The sequence below is a fragment of the Simochromis diagramma genome, unplaced genomic scaffold (assembly GCF_900408965.1).
Source record: "Simochromis diagramma unplaced genomic scaffold, fSimDia1.1 OVJJ01000753.1, whole genome shotgun sequence".
Taxonomy (NCBI): Eukaryota; Metazoa; Chordata; class Actinopteri; order Cichliformes; family Cichlidae; genus Simochromis; species Simochromis diagramma.
The window spans coordinates 13,599,822-13,620,305 of NW_024387523.1; the positions used below are offsets into that span (position 1 = coordinate 13,599,822).

The window sequence follows — 20,484 nt, forward strand, 5'->3', positions numbered from 1 at the left end:
TTGGCATCCCAGTGGTCCTGTCTACTTTCCTCATCTCACGGACTATCCCACTTTTTCTTTCTTGACATTCTTCCTTAGAATACTTTCCTGTACTTTCTCTTATTTATATCTAAAGCCATCCTACAGACCATTCAGTGTTGCCTAACTACACTCTCCTGTGACACAACCTTGTAGTCTTCTTCACCTTTTTCATAAGCTGTAGTCAAACTATGTGCACCTTCCTCTTCCTCTACTCTGATAAATCATCCCTTGTTCCTCCCTCTTCTTAAAGTACATGTAAATTATGTGTTTAATTTTTTTAATCACATTTTATTTTAAATTCATTTATGAATAGTTATTTATTTCATTTTGACAATCTTGGTACTCCATGATTTAAAAGGATCTGTTTGGGGAAAACCCCACAGTTTGGCAACGGGAGCTTCTTGTCACTTTTTAACTAGAAAATTTAAATGACCCAGCAAGATTCACGGACGTTCCTCATGGTCTGACCTCTCAGTTGTTATTTACAGTCCGAGCTTGTGCACAGCTGTAATGGCTCATAGGAAGGAAATGAGAGAAAAGATGTTGTTGGTCATTACGGTTTTTGCCAGTATTTATTTGGTGTCAGTCTTCGCTGTGGACACGTCGTATGTTGCCGCTGTGTACGAGCACAAAATAATCCTGAACCCGGACCCCCACACACCCGTGTCCCGCCACGATGCTCTGCAGCACATGAAGAAGAACCTGGATATCTACGAGGAGCAGGCAGCCCGTGCAGCCCAGCAGGTATGCTCACATTTAAATGTGTTTTAAGTCTTTAGTTGCAAAACAGCATGACTCATTAATTTGTACTTCTTCATAATTCAATGTAGTATATCCTTCCAATTATTGTCCTTATAATGAACAATAGTGGATTAAATTAAGCTGACTGCAGAAGAAAAAAAACTATTCAAAAGCATTACATTCATTTTAAATTCTAATAAGGTACTTGATAGAATTTTTTGCATATTTTTTGCATTTTCCTTCATAAATCACAGACTACTCTTAAAAAGTATTTCAGTTTTTTTTATTTAATTTCAATTTTTAAAAATCATTTTAAATTGAAATTTTATGAAAAATTGTACTTTTGCCCCCAGTTCTCTACAAAAATTAACAAAACGGAGGCTGTTAAGACAAACAGTATTCAAAAGCAGTATACTACCAAACACTTTGATCACTTGTCCACTGTTTTGTTTCCTCGAACTGTCAGCCTTTTTACTGAACTGCTTCAGTGCAGTCTGTGATGCCACTTTACATTAATAAAATCTGAGCTCCTTTGACAAGTGTTCCCCTTTAAGTATCAATTTTTGATTCATAAATGTGAAAAATAACACTGAATGCTTCATTTTAAATCAGATGGTCAAAAATAATCATTATTTTCTTCAGTAAACAGCCACTGACATGGCATTGTAACAGATAAATAAGTCCTTATCTGTCCTTGACTCTACTCTGTCATCTCTGTTTCACTCTCAGGGTGCCCAGATCCTGGTGTTTCCAGAAAATGGTATTCATGGATTTTACTTCACTCGAACATCTATCACTGGTTACCTGGAAACCATTCCCAACCCTCAGGAGGAGAGCTGGAATCCGTGCACGGAGCCAGAAAGACACAACAACACTGAGGTTCACGATCATATATTTAGATTTTGTGATGGCAAGAAAACTCTACTCTCACAACATCTCACTGTGTCTGAATCTCATCATATTTGATTATGTTTGTGACTCAAAGGTTCTCCAGAGATTGAGCTGTATGGCTCGTCGTAACAACCTCTACCTGGTGGCCAACATGCCCGACCTGCAACCCTGTCCCCTGAAGTCCAGCACCTCCTCCACCTGTCCTCCTGATGGGCGCTGGCAGTTCAACACAAATGTGGCTTTCAGGTACATGTTAACTCTTAATATGAAAACAAAAGGGTGGACAAATAAAGACCTTCTTTCCACAGATGCAGTGTAAATGCCTAAAAAAAGACTAGTTCTTAACATTTCCACCAAAAAAATTGCTTTAGGGCCAAAAAGACCATATATTTGTTGAAGTCAAAGTTGAAACTTATCGTGTTAGTAGCTATGGGAAAGCTACTGCAAGAAATGACACATATACTGAATAGTGAATATTAGTGTGGTGAAACAGAATGTATGTTCCACACACAGTCTGGCACGATAATGCTTCATGCTAGCCACCAACAGAGCGCTTAGCTTAGCTTGCTGCTTATAGCTTATCCTAACATCACAGTTAACACAGGTCATCTAAGTATTCCTAGTATCCTCTTGGTACATCTGGAAACACGGTCAGTACAACTCAACATACATATTTGTAAAGTCCAACAGCAGAATTGCACAACTATTACCTGAAAAGGGGATAAGTCAATGACGACGCTCAGACACGATGCTTCTCTTTCAGCAGCTTCATTGCGAATGAGGCATCGTGGCCAGAGCTCCCCCTTCCGGCAACGGCAGGCATAACTAATCAATCATGATCACTAAATCACATGGATTATTCCCCAGGCTCGACAAGTGGATCACAGATTGCATGTTACACAGGTTGTAGTCACATTAAGGATTATTATCCGGTTGAACATATTTTAGCCTGTGTTACATTACGTCTCTTAATGGGACTTCTTTTACCCTTGTTAAGTATTAATCTCCTGCTGAATTAGTAAGTTTGCTCACATCCAATTAAATGAACAGTCTCCAACTTTATGATGGTTTTTTATGGAAAGAGACAGAATATCAACCAAAAATTGATAGATGGATTAGGGCACCAACTATGTCAGTGTGAATGCTGAACTGATCTGTTGTGATGATGAGAAAGCAGAGCATAAAAGTGAAGCTGTTGATGTACTAGTCAGTCTACATTCCTACCTTCACCTACTCTCACGAGCTTTGGATGCTGGTCGCAGATGAAAGCAGTGGAAATTAGTTTCCTTTGGAGGGTGCCTGGGCTCTCTATTAGAGATAGTGTGAGGAGCTCTTTCATTTGAGAGGGAACTGTTACTTCTCCAAATAGAAAAGAGCCAGCCGAGGTGACCCCAGCTCAGATAAGTGGTAGAAAATGGAAATGTGTACTGGCAGCACTGACTACATAATAATCTGACCTGTTTAAAATATCCTCTTTCATACAGGTCAGACGGCCTTCTAATTGCACGCTACCACAAACAAAACCTTTTCTTTGAGCAATCCTTTGACACACCTCCAGAAGTCGAAGTCATAACATTTGATACACCTTTTGCTGGGAAGTTTGGCCTCTTCATCTGCTTTGACATCCTCTTTCATGATCCTGCAGTGGTGCTGGTGGAGATGGTATAAAATATAATCACATACGCACTCAGAATATATATCCAACATTGTTGGGATTGACTTTGATATCCATCGTTTCTTCTTTGTGGCTTTTAAAGGGTGTGCGTCAGTTGATCTTTCCAACAGCGTGGATGAATGCGCTCCCCCTGCTGGATTCAGTTCAGTTTCACAGTGCATTCAGCCTGGGTGCCAACGTCACTCTACTATCTGCAAACCTTCGCAATGACAGGCTCATCATGAAAGGAAGCGGTATCTACACCCCCTTTTCTGCCACCTACCACCATGCCTGGAAAGGAGACCCAGAGGAGGGCAGGCTGCTGGTGGCCAGAGTGCCAGTTTTGGAGCCACTAGAGGTAAAACAAAGTGCAGCCAAAGAGGTGGAGGCTGGTGGTGTTGAGTCTGCATCATCAGTGGCTACAGACTCTGGACGCTGTCATCAAGACAGCTGTGATGATCACTCTCCTGATTCGGTCCATCCCTCTCACCCCACCTTCATCTCCTTCATGTTCCACGACCCGTTTACATTTGTCCTCTTAAACGAGACACAAGGTGACGTTAAAGTGTGCAACGGCACTTTCTGCTGCCGCCTGCAGTACAGGTGGTTACTGCAAGACCATAAAGAGCTCTATGCTCTCGGTGCATTTGCAGGACTGCACACCGTTGATGGACGTTGTGCACTGCAGGTAGGAATGAAAGAATTTTTAATATTTTTAAAATTTTAGAAACTGACTGAAATATTTCTAAAAAGGGTAAAGCTGACAACTCACTATTTTTATTTGTCACATGTTAAATATCTACAGGTTTGTGCAGTAGTCCGTTGTGGAGGGTTGGATCAGAGCTCTTGTGGACAGGAAGTGGAAGAAGCAGAGTCTAAAATGGACTTCCTGTTGGAGGGGAACTTTGATACCAAATACGTGTACCCATCTATTCTGACAAGCCGAATGGTCCTGGAGCAGCCCGAGAGTCTGGAGAAAGCTCCCGATGGGAGAGTGACCATGAAACATTCAAACATGAAAGGTGGTTTAGTCACCACCTGCCTGTGTGGACGAATGTACCACCTGGACAATGAATAAAGTTTGGAGGGACCAGGAAAATAAAGTTCAGTGTTATGGTTAAGAGCTGTTCCAACCTTCAGCTGTTACACATTTGTTTCATGTCTTATAAAATAAACCAAAACAAATGTCTTTATTCATCTGTTACTTAATCTTTACAGTACAAACATTGCACCAAGTAGCATTCATCCTCTGTTTGAATGTTGCATATTCCTCAAAAGGCATATGCAACACCCTCTAATGGCTCGTATACATAATGACGAACTAAATGAACAACACTCATTTAGTTCATCAGTTGCATAGTATACTCATTATACATGCACTGAATGATTCAACCTCCACCTGTAATTAATATGTGGGTATCAATATTGACTTTCTCTCCTAAGAGTTATGAATGCAGCATTACAAGTGACAGTCAGTGGGTACTGTAAAAGCTCAAGGACAGTAGATAATAAAATGCTTCTTCAGCTGGTCCCATAAGATTGTCCCTCAATTTTTTCATATCTCAAAAAAAAGCCGTCTGAGCTTTTCTTCACCAGATGAATCTCTAGTAAATGCTAATCAAAATCTCTAAAAATACTCAAAACAGAAGGAGCTTAATTTAAAAATGAAAACATTACTTTACCCTGTGATTTATTTGCTTGTTGTTGTTTTTTTTCTTCTAAAAACGGGATAGTAATTTTGTCACTGGTACGTTATACCTGTGCTTACCCCTCTGGGATAAGAGTAAATGGCTGTTGTGAAATGGCCTTTTTAATATCACCACTCATTTAAGAAGTTACAAATTACAGTGTTGTAGTTGAGGTGTCGAACGGATGGATGGTAAAAGCTGTTTTTGAGTCTTGTAGTCCGAGCATACAGACTCCTGTAACATCTGCCAGATGGTAACAAGGAGAACAGCTGACGTGCTGGGTGGCTGTGGTCCTTGATGATGCTGTGTGCTTTCCGGAGGCACCGTTGAAGATGTCCTGAATGGTAGGAAGCCTCATGCCAGTTATATGCTCTGCTGCTTTCACGACCCTCTGTAGTGATTTACGGCTGCTGGCAGAGCATTCCGTACCAAACTGTAATTATTGTGCTACAATAAATTACCTGATAATAAATGAGTCTGATAATAAAATGAGTAATAAGATGTTGTGATTTAAGAACTGGGTTTAGCTGAATTATCATAAGTTTGGTCTAAACTTTAACATAACTGCTCCTTTCACTGGCTGAATTTATCGGTTATGTGCAGACGTTTCCGATGTGATATTTTCAAAATAAAAGCTGGGTGTTTATGTATTTTTTCCACTGAAGTCATGTTTCAGTAAAAAAAAAAAAACAGTCCTAACGAATTCAGTTAAAATGTAAATGTTTATTATTACTATTTTAGCCACACTTTAAATTTATAAAAGGAACCCCATCCCCGCAAAAGAAAAAGAAAGTTAAAATTTTTACACATAAACAAACATCTAAGCATACATTTCAAACATTTCTATATTCTAAAAGTAAACGATAAATATATGTAATATTTAGTATTATTGGATGGTTACTTGGTTATTTAAACCACTATAGTTATATATTTCATAGATGAACTTTTCTTTTTCGGTACTAAAATTTTTGTTATTTATTATCATTGAGATTTTAACTGCACTTTAGTCTTAAAGTTACATGTTACATAATTGTTTAATATTTCTTTAACGTTTTTCTGTCCGGTTACATGCCAATAAAGTTATTTGGGAAAAAAATTGGGGGGAAGAGGTCACGAGATAAACCGCAGCGTAACAGGGGCTGTTTGTGGGGATATAACACTGTTTGGCACGAGGAGCTTCTTGTCACTTTTTAACTAGAAAATTATCGTCTGAGTCATCATGCCTCGTGGAAGACTTCTGACCGCTTATTTATGGTCTGTGTTAGCACATAGGTGTCGTGCCTGACGGTGGAGAAACGATGTTGTTCGTTATAGCTGTTGTCAGTGTTTATTTAGCGTCTGTTGTCGGTGTAACTGACTCCACTCCAGACTCGTGGTATGTTGCCGCTGTGTATGAGCACAAAGTAATCCTGAACCCAGATCCGCGCGTGCCCGTGTCCCGCCACGATGCCCTGCAGCACATGCAGAAAAACCTGGATATCTACGAGGAGCAGGCAGCCCGTGCAGCCCAGCAGGTATGCACATATTTAAAACAGTATTACTCATTGACCTTTACAGAATTCTGTTGGCATGTCTTTCAAATTAACGAATGAATTAAATTAAGTCGACTGCAGAAGAAAGTGAAGACGAACAGTGTTCAGAAGCCTTACAGGACCAACCTCTTTTAACCTTGTCACATTTTTCTGTTTTTTATGAAAACTGTCAAACTGTGATCTGTCATAGTCAATTTTTAACAGACTTTTTACTGAAGCAGTCATTGCTGCTTCAGAATAGGTATAAAAGCTGTCCACCCTTTAGTACTACTTAAAACAAGAAATTCTTTATATTGTATCAGCATTATGTTTCTAAATAAACAACCACTGATTCTTCCCCTGTATAAAGGTGTTTACTTTCACTGCAACAGATTACTGAATCTTCCTCTCTCTCACTGTCGTCTCTCTCAGGGGGCCCAGATCCTGGTGTTTCCAGAAGATGGTATTCATGGATTTAACTTCACTCGATTATCCATCACTAGCTACCTGGAAACCATTCCTGACCCTCAGGAGGAGAGCTGGAATCCATGCATGGAGCCAGAAAGACACAACAACACTGAGGTTCACAGTCATATATTTTGATCTTGGTGATGGCAAGCACCACAGGCTTAACACTGCTGTGATGTTTTTTTTTTTCTTGATCAGCACCATGGACTACTGAGCCAATGTTTGTAGTGGTAAAAGCTAAGGAAAACATCCATCGATCCATTCTTTTCCACTTATCCTTTTCAGGGTCACAAGGGGGCTGGAGCCTATCCCAGCTGTCTTAGGGCGAGAGGCAGGCACAGGTCGCCAGTCTGTCACAGGGCTAACACAGACACAGACAACCATTCGCACTCATACCTATAGGCAATTTTGGGTTTCCAATTAACCCAACCTCACTAACTGCATGTCGTTGGACTGTGCGAGGAAACCGGCGTACCCAGAGAAAACCCACGCAAACACGGGGAGAACATGCAAACTCCACACAGAAAGACCCCGGCCTGATGGTGGAACTCGGGATTTCTTTTTTTGAGGCAACAGTGCTAACCACCATGCCACCGTGCTGCCCTAAAGAAAACGTATACAGGATAAATAAAGTTAGACTTACGTTCACAAGATAGAGTGCTGACTTAAACATATAGTGGAACTAATAATTTGTCCACTTTACTGTAATACTCTGAATATGAGAATCCAGTTTAAAGTATAGGAAGAGCACTTTTGATAGTCTTTGACTGGGCACTCTTATCTTCAGGGCCCCAGGGGAGCTGACCCATCTACTCTGTTGGATGTAACATGCCACTGTGTCTGAATCTCATCATATTTGATTATGTTTGTGACTCAAAGGTTCTCCAGAGATTGAGCTGTATCGCTCGTCGTAACAACCTCTACCTGGTGGCCAACATGCCCGACCTGCAACCCTGTCCCCTGAAGACCAGCCCCTCCTCCACCTGTCCTCCTGATGGGCGCTGGCAGTTCAACACAAATGTGGCTTTCAGGTACATGTTAACTCTTACAATGAAAATAAAGGGAGCGGACAAATAAACACTTCTTTTCTATGGCCTCCTCTCCACAGATGGAGTGCATGTGTTTGTGCCTAAATAAAGACCAGTTCTCCACAATTCCCAAAAAAATGATTGACCCTAGTGCCAAAAACACCAAACATTTCCTGGAGTCAAAGTTAACACTTCTTGTTTCAATAGCTACAACAGAAACTACTACAAGAACTACCAGGTATAGTAATTATTACAACTCTGAATCAAATATGTCTTCTTTCATACAGGTCAGATGGTCTTCTGGTGGCACGCTACCACAAACACAACCTATACTTTGAGGCCTCCTGTGACACACCTCCAGAACCTGAAATCATAACATTTGACACTCCTTTTGCTGGGAAGTTTGGCCTCTTCATCTGCTTCGACATCCTCTTTCATGATCCTACAGTGCTCCTAGTGCAGAGGGTATAAAATATAACCACATATGCACTCAGAGTATATATGTAACATTTTAAAATCTCTGAAATTCAACACTTCTTGTTTATGCCTTTTTTAGGGTGTGCGTCAGTTGCTCTTTCCAACAGCCTGGATGAACCAGCTCCCCCTGCTGGATTCAATCCAGTTTCAGCAGGCATTCAGCCTGGGTGCCAACGTCACCCTACTAGCTGTCAACATTCGTAATGACAGGCTCATCATGACAGGAAGTGGCATCTACACCCCTTTTTCTGCCACCTACCACCACGCCAGGAAAGGAGACCCAGAGGAGGGCAGGCTGCTGGTGGCCAGAGTGCCAGTTTTGGAGCCACCTGAGGTTGAGGTGGAGGCTGGTGGTGGTGAGTCAACAATATCAGTGGCTACAGACTCTGGATACTGCTACCAAGACAACTGTGATGACCCTCCTCCTCCCTCCTACCCCACTTTCATCTCCTCTATGATGTATGACACATTTACATTTGTCCTCTTAAACGAGACACAAAGTGATGTTAAAGTGTGCAACGGCACTTTCTGCTGCCGCCTGCAGTACAGGTGGTTACTGCAAGACCATAAAGAGCTCTATGCTCTCGGCGCATTTGCAGGAATACACACAGTCAACGGACGTTACGCACTGCAGGCAAGAATCACATGAATTTTAATATTTCTAAAAAGGTTAAAACTGACAACTCACTACTTTTATTTGCCACATGTTAAATATCTACAGGTTTGTGCAGTAGTCCGTTGTGGAGGGTTGGATCAGAGCTCTTGTGGACAGGAAGTGGAAGAAGCAGAGTCTAAAATGGACTTCCTGTTGGAGGGGAACTTTGACACCAAATACGTGTACCCATCTATTCTGACAAGCCGAATGGTCCTGGAGCAGCCCGAGAGTCTGGAGAAAGCTGCAGACATGAGAGTGACCATAAAACATTCAAACACGAAGGGTGGCCTGGTCACTGCCTGCCTGTATGGACGAATGTACCACCTGGATAATGAATGAAATTTGGAGGGATCAGGAAAATAAAGTTCAGTGTTATGGTTAAGAACTGCTCCAACCTTCAGCTGTTACACATTTGTTTCATGTCTTATAAAATAAACCAAAACAAATGTCTTTAATCATCTGTTACTTAATCTTTACATTACAAACATTTCACCATGTAGCATTCATCCTCTGTTTGAATGTTGCATATTCCTCAAAAGGCAATATTTGATAGTTTCTCTCTCACACACACTCACACACACACACACACACACACACAGTGACAGCCACCTTCTCTTGTCTCTTGTACACAACACAAACATTAAGAAAGTACAGCATTGCAAGTTATCCGTTCCTTGGGCTGCTCATTCAGTTCATCAGTTGTACAGTACATTGGTCTTACATCCACCTGCTGTCACAATCCGCTCTCAACGATTCAATCTCCACCTGGAATAAATACGTAGGTTTCAATATTGACTTTCTCTCCTAGGAATCAAGAAGTCGATCCTAATCATGAATGCAGCATTACAAGTGTCCCAGAGTGACAGTCAGTGGCTGCTGTGAAAGCTCAAAGAACTCTGAATAAAATCTCAAGTACAGTAGGGAAAACGCTTCTTCAGCTGGTCCCATAAGATTGTCCCTCAGTTTCTGCGTCTTAACAAAGAAAAAGAAAAGCAGTCCTCTGAGCTTTTCTTCACCAGATGCTCCATTAGTAAATGTGAATGAAAAATCTTTGAAAAGATTTAAAACCACTCCAGAAAGTATCCTCAAACAGAAAGAGTTCAACATAAAAATAAAAACACTGCTTTAAATTGAAAAGGACGCTGGGCATGTTACTGGTCGTACAGTGATGCCGTGGGAAAAAAAAAGTGGCAAATTATTCTTTATTTTACCAAATTATTACATTAGTGTATCTTTTCCACTGTGTATGCACCTGAAGGAAGCAAGCATGTGGTTCAGATGAGGATTATTTTTAGATTTGAAGAGACTTACCTAAGAATACTCTGCTTGTATTTACTGCCCTGTCAAGCTTTTGTCAGTAATCTATTAAGGCTCCTGAGTGGCTGGCTAACCTGCCAGTATTGAGGTTCCACTAGTCCTCAGTACGTTTCTGAATCTGAGTCGTTCATTTCATCATCTCCAGAGACAGAGGACAGCGGACGTTCTGGCCTGCAGTAGGAGGCGTGGTCAGGCCTCAGTGGGGCTGGAGTATCAAAGGCCACACCTTTGGAAATGTGGTTTGAAATAGGGTGGTGGTTGATGACTGTTTGAGTAAGCGAGAGAGTGGGCAAAGCTGCTATGGTGACCATGGGCGAGGTGGGCATCATTGAGTTAAGGATGAGGGCCAAGCAGTCAGCTACATCCCGATTGGGAGCACAAGCCAAAGCTGGAGTGTAACCTGGGAATAAAAGGAGAAAAGGGGTTCATAGTACACATTAGAATTACACCTGAAGAGTACGTGTGAGTACAGTGAGATGAAAGCTGACCATTCTCATCCACAGCTAACACACTGGCTCCTTTCACCAGCAGCTCCTGGACCACCACTGTCAATCCCTTCCTGGCTGCTACATGCAAGGGCCTGCAGGTAGAAGAGTGCTACAGTAAGTTCACACTGGGTTTTGGAGGTTATCCTGCTGCTTACAGTAGGTGCAACCTTCAGGTTCTACATACGTCTGCAGAGCAGCGTTGGTGCAGTTAATGAGATTCCTGTCGCTGATTTTCTCCAGAATCAACAAGGCACTTGTCTCGTGACCCTGAGAAGAGCAGAGAGTACCAAAGTCATCTGCAGTGACCACGTGAGATGTGCAACAATCCTGCCTTTGTCAATATGTTAAAGAGATGATGTTCTGAGCTTCACATAAATGTTAATCTCACGCAAAGCTTTAAAAAGCTCTTTGTGTGACAGTTACAGACCAGTGCTCATGTGTGTGGCAAATATTATTGTTCACAATAATATGACATTCTCCAAATTGTGCCTTTTAGTGATGCAAGTGAAACATGTGATGATGTGGTTAAATGTGTCTGCCAGATGTGTCCAAAGTGATACATAAATGTCCCAAGGGCCAGGGCCAAAACATACACGTCCCACACATTGCAAAAATATAGAATCTGAATGGTAACTACTTTCAACTTAAAATCTGAGACACTGAGACCACAAGAAAATCGCAACATTTTTAATACTGAATGACTAAATAACATTTCCTGTCTCTGCCTTTACCTTGCTGCAAGCCAAATGCAATGCTGTGTTCCTGTCTGCATCTTGCAGTGCCAAGTCTGCCTTAGCAACGCTCGCCATCACCTCTGTAACACAACACAACAGTGGAGATTAATACAAGTGAAAGGTTAAGAAATCAGGGACCATTATTTCCACAAGTTTATCCCTGTATCAGTTAGTGTACTGACCCACAGCATTGGTCTGTCCATTTAGAGCTGCCATCATCAGTGGTGTTCTGTGCATGTGGGTGTCAACAACATTTGCCTGAGCTCCATGGCTCAGAAGAAGGGAAACGCACTCCACATGGTCAGAAAAAGCTGCAGCATGAAGAGGAGTCCTGCATCAACATCAATACAGTTATTGTAAATACGTTCCTGCTCACTAAGAACAAATACAAAAAAACAACAACAAAAAAATCCCTCCACGCATGATTTTAAGTCTGCATCTCTCACCTGCCCTTGGAGTCCGTTGCATTCACAATATTTGCACCCAGGGAGTCAATTAACATCTCTGCCACTCCCTCATTATCGTTTATCCTAAAACACACAACGCAGCCTGTCACACACCCTCAGAGAAAATCGATCCTCATAAACATTCGTGGATATAAACAGACAGAGCCTTACACAGCACAGTGCAGTGGGCTGAATGAGTTCCCTGTAATCTTCCTGAACACCTCCTGATCTAACAACACCTCCACACATGCGTCATACCCTGGAAAACAGAGAAAGACAGATGTAAAAACAGAAGAAAGTACAGTGCTGTGTCTTAAAAAAAACCCAGGTTGACATGGTTCTCAAACATTTCACGTTGTGTCCCAATACCGTTATAGCAGGCCCAGTGCAGTGGTGTGTAGCCCTTGCTGTCAGTGAGGTGTGTGTGACTGTGTGAAGTGTTGGTGGTCTGCAGCAGGGCACCCAGGGCACCCACACGGCCAGAAGCAGATGCCAGGTGCAGGGGGGAGCGGCCCCGGATGTCCTTTACACTCACGCTGGCTCCCCGCTGGAGAAGGGCCTCTACACATTCCTCCTGGCCTGTCACAGCCTATGTGAAACATACAGAAAACACTAGAGAGTATAAATACCAAAAGAAATTTTTAAAAAGCATATATTAAAATTTCATATGCGATCTCAGCAGACACGTGTGCCTATCTCACCCCTCGGTGTAGTGCTGTCCTGCCCCAGCGGTCCTGATTCTCCACACTGGCTCCTTGACTGAGCAGAGAGTACACACAGTCTGTATGTCCGCTCAACACTGCCAACATCAGAGGAGTCCTGAACACAGTGTGGAGATCAGGCACAACTCAGTAAGAATATTTAAGTGATCAGTTGAATCGCACAAAACAGTAGCCTACGATTTATATTTTTATTTATTTATTTATTTAAACACACATGCACACACTCACTGTCCGTTGCTGTCTTGTGCATCCACATCAATGTGTTGGTCATTGTTGTTCAACAGCAGGCGCAGGCACTCTGGGTGGCCATTCATAGCTACAGCAAAATGAAATTTTAACTTTAAAAGCCAGAAAATTCACCCTTTTCACGCGATGGGAAGGCGACTGCCTGCTTATATACCTGCGGTATGTATGGCTGTCTGTTTGTGAATGTAATCCCGAGTCATGGGTGAGGCGCCGTGGTGCAGCAGCAGAGACACACACTCCTGATGACCTCTTGAGCAGGCCAGAATGAGGGGGGTGCATCCCTCTGGGCTCCGAACATCCACATCAAGCAGGGATGACAAGAGCACCTCTAAGGCTCCACAGTGTCCATGATAAGCCTGGACAAAGTGAAAAAGCACACACACACACACATTATGTTAAATGGGGTGGCTGTGGCTTACTAATCTGAAGGTTGGTGGTTCAATACCCAGCTCCTCTATCTAACTGTCAAAAGGATGAGTGTGTGACATTAAAATTGCTTGAGCATAGGAGAAAGTGCTTGTATGAGTGGGTGAGTGTTCAGATAGAATAGAAAAGCGCTAAATAAGTACTAATCCTTCTTTAATGAATGCAGAGTCAAAGATAGATAGAAAAGAAAACATGCTTTAAAGAAAAAATCTTAAAACTCACTGCCAGATGGAGTGGACTAATGGGAGCGTGGCTCTCTGAATCACTCAGCATGTCTGTTCCTGATGTCTCCATTAGCTGAAACAGCAATATTACTCATTTCAGATCCAGGTTTGCACAAATGCCAGCTGCTGTATGTGCTCTACATATACTGATGGATGAAAATTGGTTGAAAACTGAAAGACTATAAAAGGTAGGAGGGCATAAGATTAGGTAAGGTAACAGGTAAAACAACGTAACATGAGAAAAAAGGGCTTTATTTACATAGAAATGTGTCATGATTTCAAAAAGTACATCAATCTATATATAAACAGATTTTAGTTTTGTACAAAATACAGATAAAAACAGCCTTTTTAATTTGATGCCATAATAAGCAGGAGGAGGGTTCACAGCTTTATCTGTTCAGCAGGTGTCGTAGCCACTACACTACAACAGAGGGAGCTCCTCGCAAAGCTCAATGGTGCTACAGTGAGAGACTGAAATTCCTCTTACCACATCAAGGGGCGTCTCAGTTGCCATCTAAAAGAAACAAAGAGACTTTTTGATATAGTGTCAGAAAACAGATTTATCAGCCTTTATGGCCAATTTTCCCCCATTCAGTGCAGCAGCTGTACACACCAGCTCCAGGCAGAGTGTGCGTCCGTAGGCCGAGGCATAGTGCACTGCACTATAACCCTGTTTGTCTCTCACACCTGGATCTGCGTCATTCCTCAGAAGGTATTCCACACATCTGGGAAAGACAATAGACAGGGTATTTCTTTTATCTCTTTTAAAGAAACACTTTAAACTTGGCATTAGGGATTCTCTGAAACATAATATTTAAACATTGAACACAGAGCAGAACTTACTTCCCATCAGTGTCAGCAGCAGCAGCGTAGTGCAAGGGGCTACAGCCTCTCTTGTCCAGCTCATTGATGCTTGCCCCGGAGCCCACCAAGGCAAACACACACTGGTAGTTACAGTTGGCTGATGCATAGTGTAGCGGAGCTCTGTGAGGATCAATAAATTAAGTTAGCCACTATTCGCAGATTTAATGTGGTCAAAACTTTACCATTGTCTCCATCTCTTATTTTACTCCATTTCTAGCATCCACCTTTGTGACACCAGCACTGTACTCTTAATCCAATTTTCACATTTTATCTTACCTGCCGAAGTTGTCTTTCCTGTTAAAGTCTGCTCCGATGTTTAACAGCAGGTTCAGACACTCCAGGTTCCTGTGTGGAGAGGGGGACAGCTGTGTTAATGTACCACTCACTGGTACAACAGTTAACCGCATGACATTTACAAAGTACATACACAAGCTTTCAGTTCAACCAAAACATGTATCAGATTGTTGAAAAGAGAAAGAAAGAGTACAATGACAGGAGAATAAGTAAACTAATAATACTGAAGCAGTAAGCAAAAACAATCACCCTCCAGCTGCAGCAGCATGTAGACAGGTCCTTCCAAAGTCGTCGGGAGTGTCTATGACAAACCCTGCACAAATATGCAAGCTGCATTAATTTGGATGTCAACTGGGTGATTCCACAGGCCTGAATGGTGTCAGCATTAATGTACCTGAGGACAGCAGCTTCCTGCAGCAATCTGAGAAGCCGCTGAGAGCTGCCAGGTGTAGGGGGAACATCCCGTGAATGCCTCTCCTTAAAAGACAAGCCATTGCATGCAAGCATTTTTATGACAGAAAAAAAGAAAGAGATTTTATTCATCCTGACTTAACCATTTCCAGGCTTAGAGCTGCTCACTTGCATTTGATCCTTTAACACTACTGCACAGATAACATGAAGCAAGAAGACAGACAGATGGTGAATGTCAGTTGTTACTAACTTGGCTGTGTTGGCTCCGTGTTTGATGAGCGCTGTAATAATTAGCTCGTGGCCATAGCGGGCAGCAATGTGAAGGGCAGTGTTTCTGCTCTTGTCCTCACAATCAATTTCAGCTCCTACACCCACATAAATCAGATAGAATTATATTTTCCATTAAAAAAGCCGGAGCAATCTCAAGAAAAAAAAAAAGAGCATATTGTGCAACATATGCGGCATACAGCACACTCTGAGATCCAAACTAATTTGAATCCATGCATGAGACAGACAGCACTGGGCGAGGGCTCTCACCATTTTGAATAAGAGCCTGAGAGCAGGAGAACCTTCCATGTGTAGCTGCCATGTGCAGGGGAGTCTTCCCATCTTTACTCTGAAGAGAGAGAAGGCAGAGAAAGAGACATTTATTATTGCAAAATGTACATATTATAAATATGAAATCATTAAAACATCAGCTATTCAACTATGAGTCTAACTCAGAAGTGTTAGAAAGATAAAATGAACAGAAGCTATCACAGACGCCACTGTGGACCACCCACACACACAAAATGCTTGAGCAGCTTGCTGCCTTAGGGAGTCTCCCTCCCCCTCCATCATCCATATGGCCTTGCACCTTGTTGCTGTAGGGACCCAATATCAGTTTCCATCACTGCTACCAAAGTGCTAAAAACACAGTCCCTCTAGCTTTCAACTAAATTCTGAGCAGGATGCATACTAGTAAACACTGAGGACATACAAGATAAAATTTATCCTTTTTTAATACATAGACACAGGAGCATTATGCACATACTTCCTTCTTTGGAAAGCAAATACTCTCCCTTGGATGAATTTCTAGTTTCAGCTTTTTTAACTGCATGTTAACATTACCTGCAAGTTGATGTGAGCCCCATGGGCCAACAGCAGCTCCTGGCACAGCGCCCCCTGGCGTGAGGAGGAAGCAAAGTGGAGGGCAGAGAAGCCCCTCTCGTTCACCTGAAGCCAAGGGACCAAGTAACAGGATTAAACACACAATTACTATGCACATGCAACGTGGCAGAGAGTGATGCGCACACACCTGGTTAACACTGGCTCCCGCCTTGATCAGCTCACCGACAACCACATCCTGTCCATTGTAACAAGCCAAATGGAGTGGTGTGTTGCCATAGGCATTAGCCTCATTTACCTATGCACAGAGAAACAACATTTTCAATTTAACCATTACTAACTACAGTAAGAAATTTTGGTGACACAGACGGCATTTTAAGGACACTGTCAGTATGTCTGTACTGACGTTAACCCCGAGGCTCAGCAGGTAGTGCACTGTGCTGCTCATGCCACTGGAGGCAGCTGCATGCAGTGGGGTATAAGCCTTCTTGTCCTTACAGTCCACCTCAGCTCCACTGGCAACCAATAACTTCACTACCTCCAGGTGACCTAATACAGAGAAGTGAGAAGGAGATGAATCAAATTCACTTCTGTCAAGAACTACATGCCAGCATCTCCCATTCACATCAACACTATGACCACTATGAACACTCTTACCCATGTAGGCTGCCCAGTGGATGGCTCTCCTGTCCTTCTTATCAAACGCATTAATGTTGGCTCCTCTTGACAGCAGCAACTTCACCATCTGACACACAGAATCAGATTGACAAGGAGCTGATGTGTAGTCACCTCTGTATCTGTGTGTGTGGGAGTGAAGAAAGACTGACCTCTACATGTCCACTGAAGGCAGCGTGGTGCAGGGCAGTGCGTCCCGCCCGATCAGATACGTTGACATTGCTTAGCAACGGGACCAAAGCCTCAGCACAGCGTACCGCCTTATTGCTAGCTGCTACATGGAGCGGCGTCTGCCAGTTCTTGTCGCGAGCATTCACATCCGCACTGTGCTTTAGTAACACTGCCACAGCATCCTGAATAAAGAGTGAGCAAACATAAGGTCTACTGGAAAACAGTCTCAGTGCTCTAAGAATGTAAGCACCAAGGTTTGCAGGTGGCTGTGTGGGTGTTTAGAAAGTTCATATTCTATTCATAGAGGGCTTTCATCCTGAAATCAAAATGCTGGAAAGTAGAAACTACACAAGGGACTATGTTAGTTTGGGCATGTCGCCCAGGACTAAGAAGAATAGGCAGACATTTTGACGTTTATCAAACACAAAGCCATAGCACAGGGGTTATTTCCATTTGCCCCTTTAAGGCCAGATTCTGGGAAAGATTCTCTTAACTTTATCACAATAGACCTTTCTCGAAACCTTGTCAGTAAAGCAGCTAAAAGATATTCTAAGCAGAAAGTGTTTGCGAAATCTCCCTTAAAAAAGGATTTGTTTACCATTACTTGTGACAGGGTCAAAGTTGTAGCGGATTCCCCAGAGGTCACATTTGCATGTGTGTTTGTGTAATGTGTTACCTCACTACAAGAAGCCACAGCTCGGTGAAGAGGAGTTAACCACTTGTTATCTTTGGCATTAACTCGGGCTCCTTGAGTGAGAAGAAGAGAGTGAGACAGGGTAAGAAAAAGGAGATGTCAGAGCAGTCACATAGTGCCATACGCAGAATCGCAGAATGTACAAAAAGGAGGGGAAGAGCTAAATATCTTAAAGGCAAACTATGTTGTAAAAAAATAAATAAAAAAGGCTTTTATGGGAAGGAGGATGAGCCAACAGTGGCTGGAAGATATAAAATGCCCATGATCCCCTTTTGGCACGACCCGTGTGTTAAAATAGCCCTGCAGCTGCACCTGTTACTTGCTCTTCATTGAGAAACACTGAATGCACACACAGTCTCACATTTATACGTGCACTACAGCACCCTACTCACTCGTGTTACACATATGCTTACACTCAGGCGTTTAAGTGTAAGCTCCTCCCACTGATGTGCTCAGCTTACTTCACAGAAAATGAAGCCAAAAAAACACTCGTATCAGATAGTTGACAGATCACAAGAGCGGTCACTAGTCACCATGAGACGGTAACTGAGCAGTGAGCACAGCATGGAAATTACTGAGAAACTGCATGTTATGATAAAAGAGATGACAAACAGTCAGGCTTTTATCCCAGTTTAAAATGCACTGAGCTGTATGGAAGTAGGGAACTACAGGGGAAAAGGGTAACATGGCATTAATGAAATACAAAAAAAAAAAGTTGTCTGTGAAGGTTCTCAGTCATCCAGGTCATCATAGTCTAAGAAGCTTGGGAAAAAAAAGCGTCCCTCTTGGGAGGACACTCCCACGAGGCTCTCACAAATTGCACATTTTAATAAGGAGAGAACAGCTAATTATTCAGTATTGCTTTGAGTATCTTACAGATCAATCAGCATGATGTAAATAACGCTTTTAAGACTCGTGCCTAAAAAATACTACAGTTTGAGTGAAGGGATATAAACATACAGAAGAGGTGATGAGGATACAGACATAACTGTACTTCTCCATCCACCCAGGCATTATAACTAGGGGTCCATAATTAGGTAGAAATTATATCAAATGATTGGCTTCACGGTGGCACGGTGGTTAGCACTGTTGCCGCACAGCAAGAAGGTCCTGAGTTCAATTCCACCATCAGGCCGGTCTTTCTGTGTGGAGTTTGCATGTCCCGTGTTTGCGTGGGTTCCCTCTGGGTACTCCGGCTTCCTCTCACCGTCCAAAGACATGCAGCTTGTGGGGATAGGTTAATTGGTGTGAATGTGAGTGTGAAAGGTTGTCTGTCCCTGTGTGTTAGCCCTGCGACAGATTGGTGACCTGTCCAGGGTGTACCCCGCCTCTCGCCCTATGACAGCTGGGATAGGCTCCAGCGCCCCCCGTGACCCTGAAAAGGATAAGCGAATGGCTGGATGATTAGCTGGGATGTAATGTTTACCTGAGAGGATGAGAAGTTCAATGATCTCAGCATCTCCCAGGTAAGCTGCAGCATGCAGCGGGGTCCGCTTCTCGTTGTCCTGGGAGGACGTTACGAAACAAAAACAATCAGTAAAAAATAGGTTTCACTTCTCATTCAGGTCACACAGACACACATCCTGAGCTGTGACATCATGTGCTGCATGCCAGAACAGAATCAATAGACCTTACAGTGTTGCAGACCACAGGAAGTGCCATTCAGTAAAAATATCCATCATCGTTTCCCTTTTATTCTTCACTTCACTTCATCACTTCAACACACATCTCGCCCTTTCAGTACAACTGAGACCAATCAGTGAGGTGGGGCTATAAACAAATCTCATGTGACTGGAATAGGCCTGGGCTAGTGTAGCTGGCTCCAGGGAGAGCTGGTGTTATGACCCCACCATTATAGACCCACAGAAATCATACTGGGAAAACACGCTCAGGAAGACTGGGACACAGACTGAATGAAATTGGGGAAAAAGGAGAGAGCCAGTGAAGGTCGTGTCCTTTCTCATCTGAAAGGTTAGAGTGTTACAAACAGTTCATATGTCCTGTCTGGCTGGCAGCTACATAGGATGCAGAATACAGAAAGCTGCCAAAAAAGCACTCCGCCAGCCAATCGATAAACCCAGATCAGCTGTGGGCTGCCGGCTGCCTGCTGCTCCCCTCGCTGTTGTTTATGTGCCCTGTGGCAGTGAAAGGCAATGCTAATGTGTTTGTGTAAATTATTCTAAAACTAAACGACCTGAAGCAACAAAAGTGTGTGATTTACCTGAATGTTGACATCCTCTTTCTTGAATATGAGGGCGCGAACTTCATCTGGGTCCACATTGAAGATGGCTCTCAACAGAGATGGCTATAGAGATTAAAAAAAGAAAGAATGATGAGAAAATGCCAGTGTATAGCACTATTGGAAAGGCAGTAATTTTCTATGCTGACAAGTGTGTTATCAGAGAGAGTTATGAGTGTTTCAGACGGAAGAGTCTTGCACACACACAGAGTATAATCCCAGGCTGGGACAGAGCCATAGGTCACATATGGCTGTATATCACCTATTTGTTTATGAGTAGCTGTTTTGGCAC

General features: G+C 42.7%; 2 protein-coding genes across 5 annotated transcripts in view; one reads left to right on the plus strand and one right to left on the minus strand.

Annotated features, from left to right (window-relative positions):
* LOC120727076 (biotinidase-like) lies at positions 1–9,580 on the plus strand. 3 transcript variants are annotated; one of them, XM_040021215.1, is made up of 6 exons: positions 1–765; positions 6,939–7,088; positions 7,854–8,005; positions 8,290–8,467; positions 8,559–9,113; positions 9,201–9,580. In XM_040021215.1, exons 1-6 carry the CDS (start codon positions 532–534, stop codon positions 9,471–9,473), a joined length of 1,542 nt encoding a protein of 513 aa, XP_039877149.1. In that variant the 5' UTR covers positions 1–531; the 3' UTR covers positions 9,474–9,580. The 3 variants fall into 3 exon arrangements, with proteins under 3 accessions (XP_039877149.1, XP_039877148.1, XP_039877150.1); XM_040021214.1 differs by lacking the exons at positions 6,939–7,088; positions 7,854–8,005; positions 8,290–8,467; positions 8,559–9,113; positions 9,201–9,580 and adding exons at positions 1,492–1,641; positions 1,748–1,899; positions 3,138–3,315; positions 3,411–3,995; positions 4,113–4,401 and having other exon boundaries at positions 462–765; XM_040021216.1 differs by lacking the exon at positions 1–765 and adding an exon at positions 6,098–6,509.
* LOC120727073 (serine/threonine-protein phosphatase 6 regulatory ankyrin repeat subunit A) overlaps positions 9,531–20,484 on the minus strand; it is a 19,423-nt gene continuing 8,469 nt past the window's right edge. For both annotated transcript variants that reach the window (XM_040021212.1, XM_040021211.1), the window contains exons 2-29: positions 20,175–20,258; positions 19,380–19,458; positions 17,936–18,006; positions 17,241–17,441; positions 17,071–17,158; positions 16,820–16,962; positions 16,604–16,711; positions 16,417–16,521; positions 15,844–15,922; positions 15,557–15,671; positions 15,290–15,372; positions 15,145–15,208; positions 14,878–14,946; positions 14,581–14,721; positions 14,351–14,462; positions 14,225–14,251; positions 13,736–13,810; positions 13,242–13,443; positions 13,070–13,157; positions 12,821–12,938; positions 12,489–12,708; positions 12,291–12,378; positions 12,120–12,203; positions 11,856–12,004; positions 11,671–11,753; positions 11,124–11,206; positions 10,940–11,031; positions 9,531–10,851 (exon numbers count right to left, since the gene is read on the minus strand). In XM_040021212.1, coding sequence (XP_039877146.1) covers positions 10,553–10,851; positions 10,940–11,031; positions 11,124–11,206; positions 11,671–11,753; positions 11,856–12,004; positions 12,120–12,203; positions 12,291–12,378; positions 12,489–12,708; positions 12,821–12,938; positions 13,070–13,157; positions 13,242–13,443; positions 13,736–13,810; positions 14,225–14,251; positions 14,351–14,462; positions 14,581–14,721; positions 14,878–14,946; positions 15,145–15,208; positions 15,290–15,372; positions 15,557–15,671; positions 15,844–15,922; positions 16,417–16,521; positions 16,604–16,711; positions 16,820–16,962; positions 17,071–17,158; positions 17,241–17,441; positions 17,936–18,006; positions 19,380–19,458; positions 20,175–20,258 — 3,150 coding nt within the window. In that variant the 3' untranslated portion in view covers positions 9,531–10,552. The remainder of the gene's footprint in view (positions 10,852–10,939; positions 11,032–11,123; positions 11,207–11,670; positions 11,754–11,855; positions 12,005–12,119; positions 12,204–12,290; positions 12,379–12,488; positions 12,709–12,820; positions 12,939–13,069; positions 13,158–13,241; positions 13,444–13,735; positions 13,811–14,224; positions 14,252–14,350; positions 14,463–14,580; positions 14,722–14,877; positions 14,947–15,144; positions 15,209–15,289; positions 15,373–15,556; positions 15,672–15,843; positions 15,923–16,416; positions 16,522–16,603; positions 16,712–16,819; positions 16,963–17,070; positions 17,159–17,240; positions 17,442–17,935; positions 18,007–19,379; positions 19,459–20,174; positions 20,259–20,484) is intronic.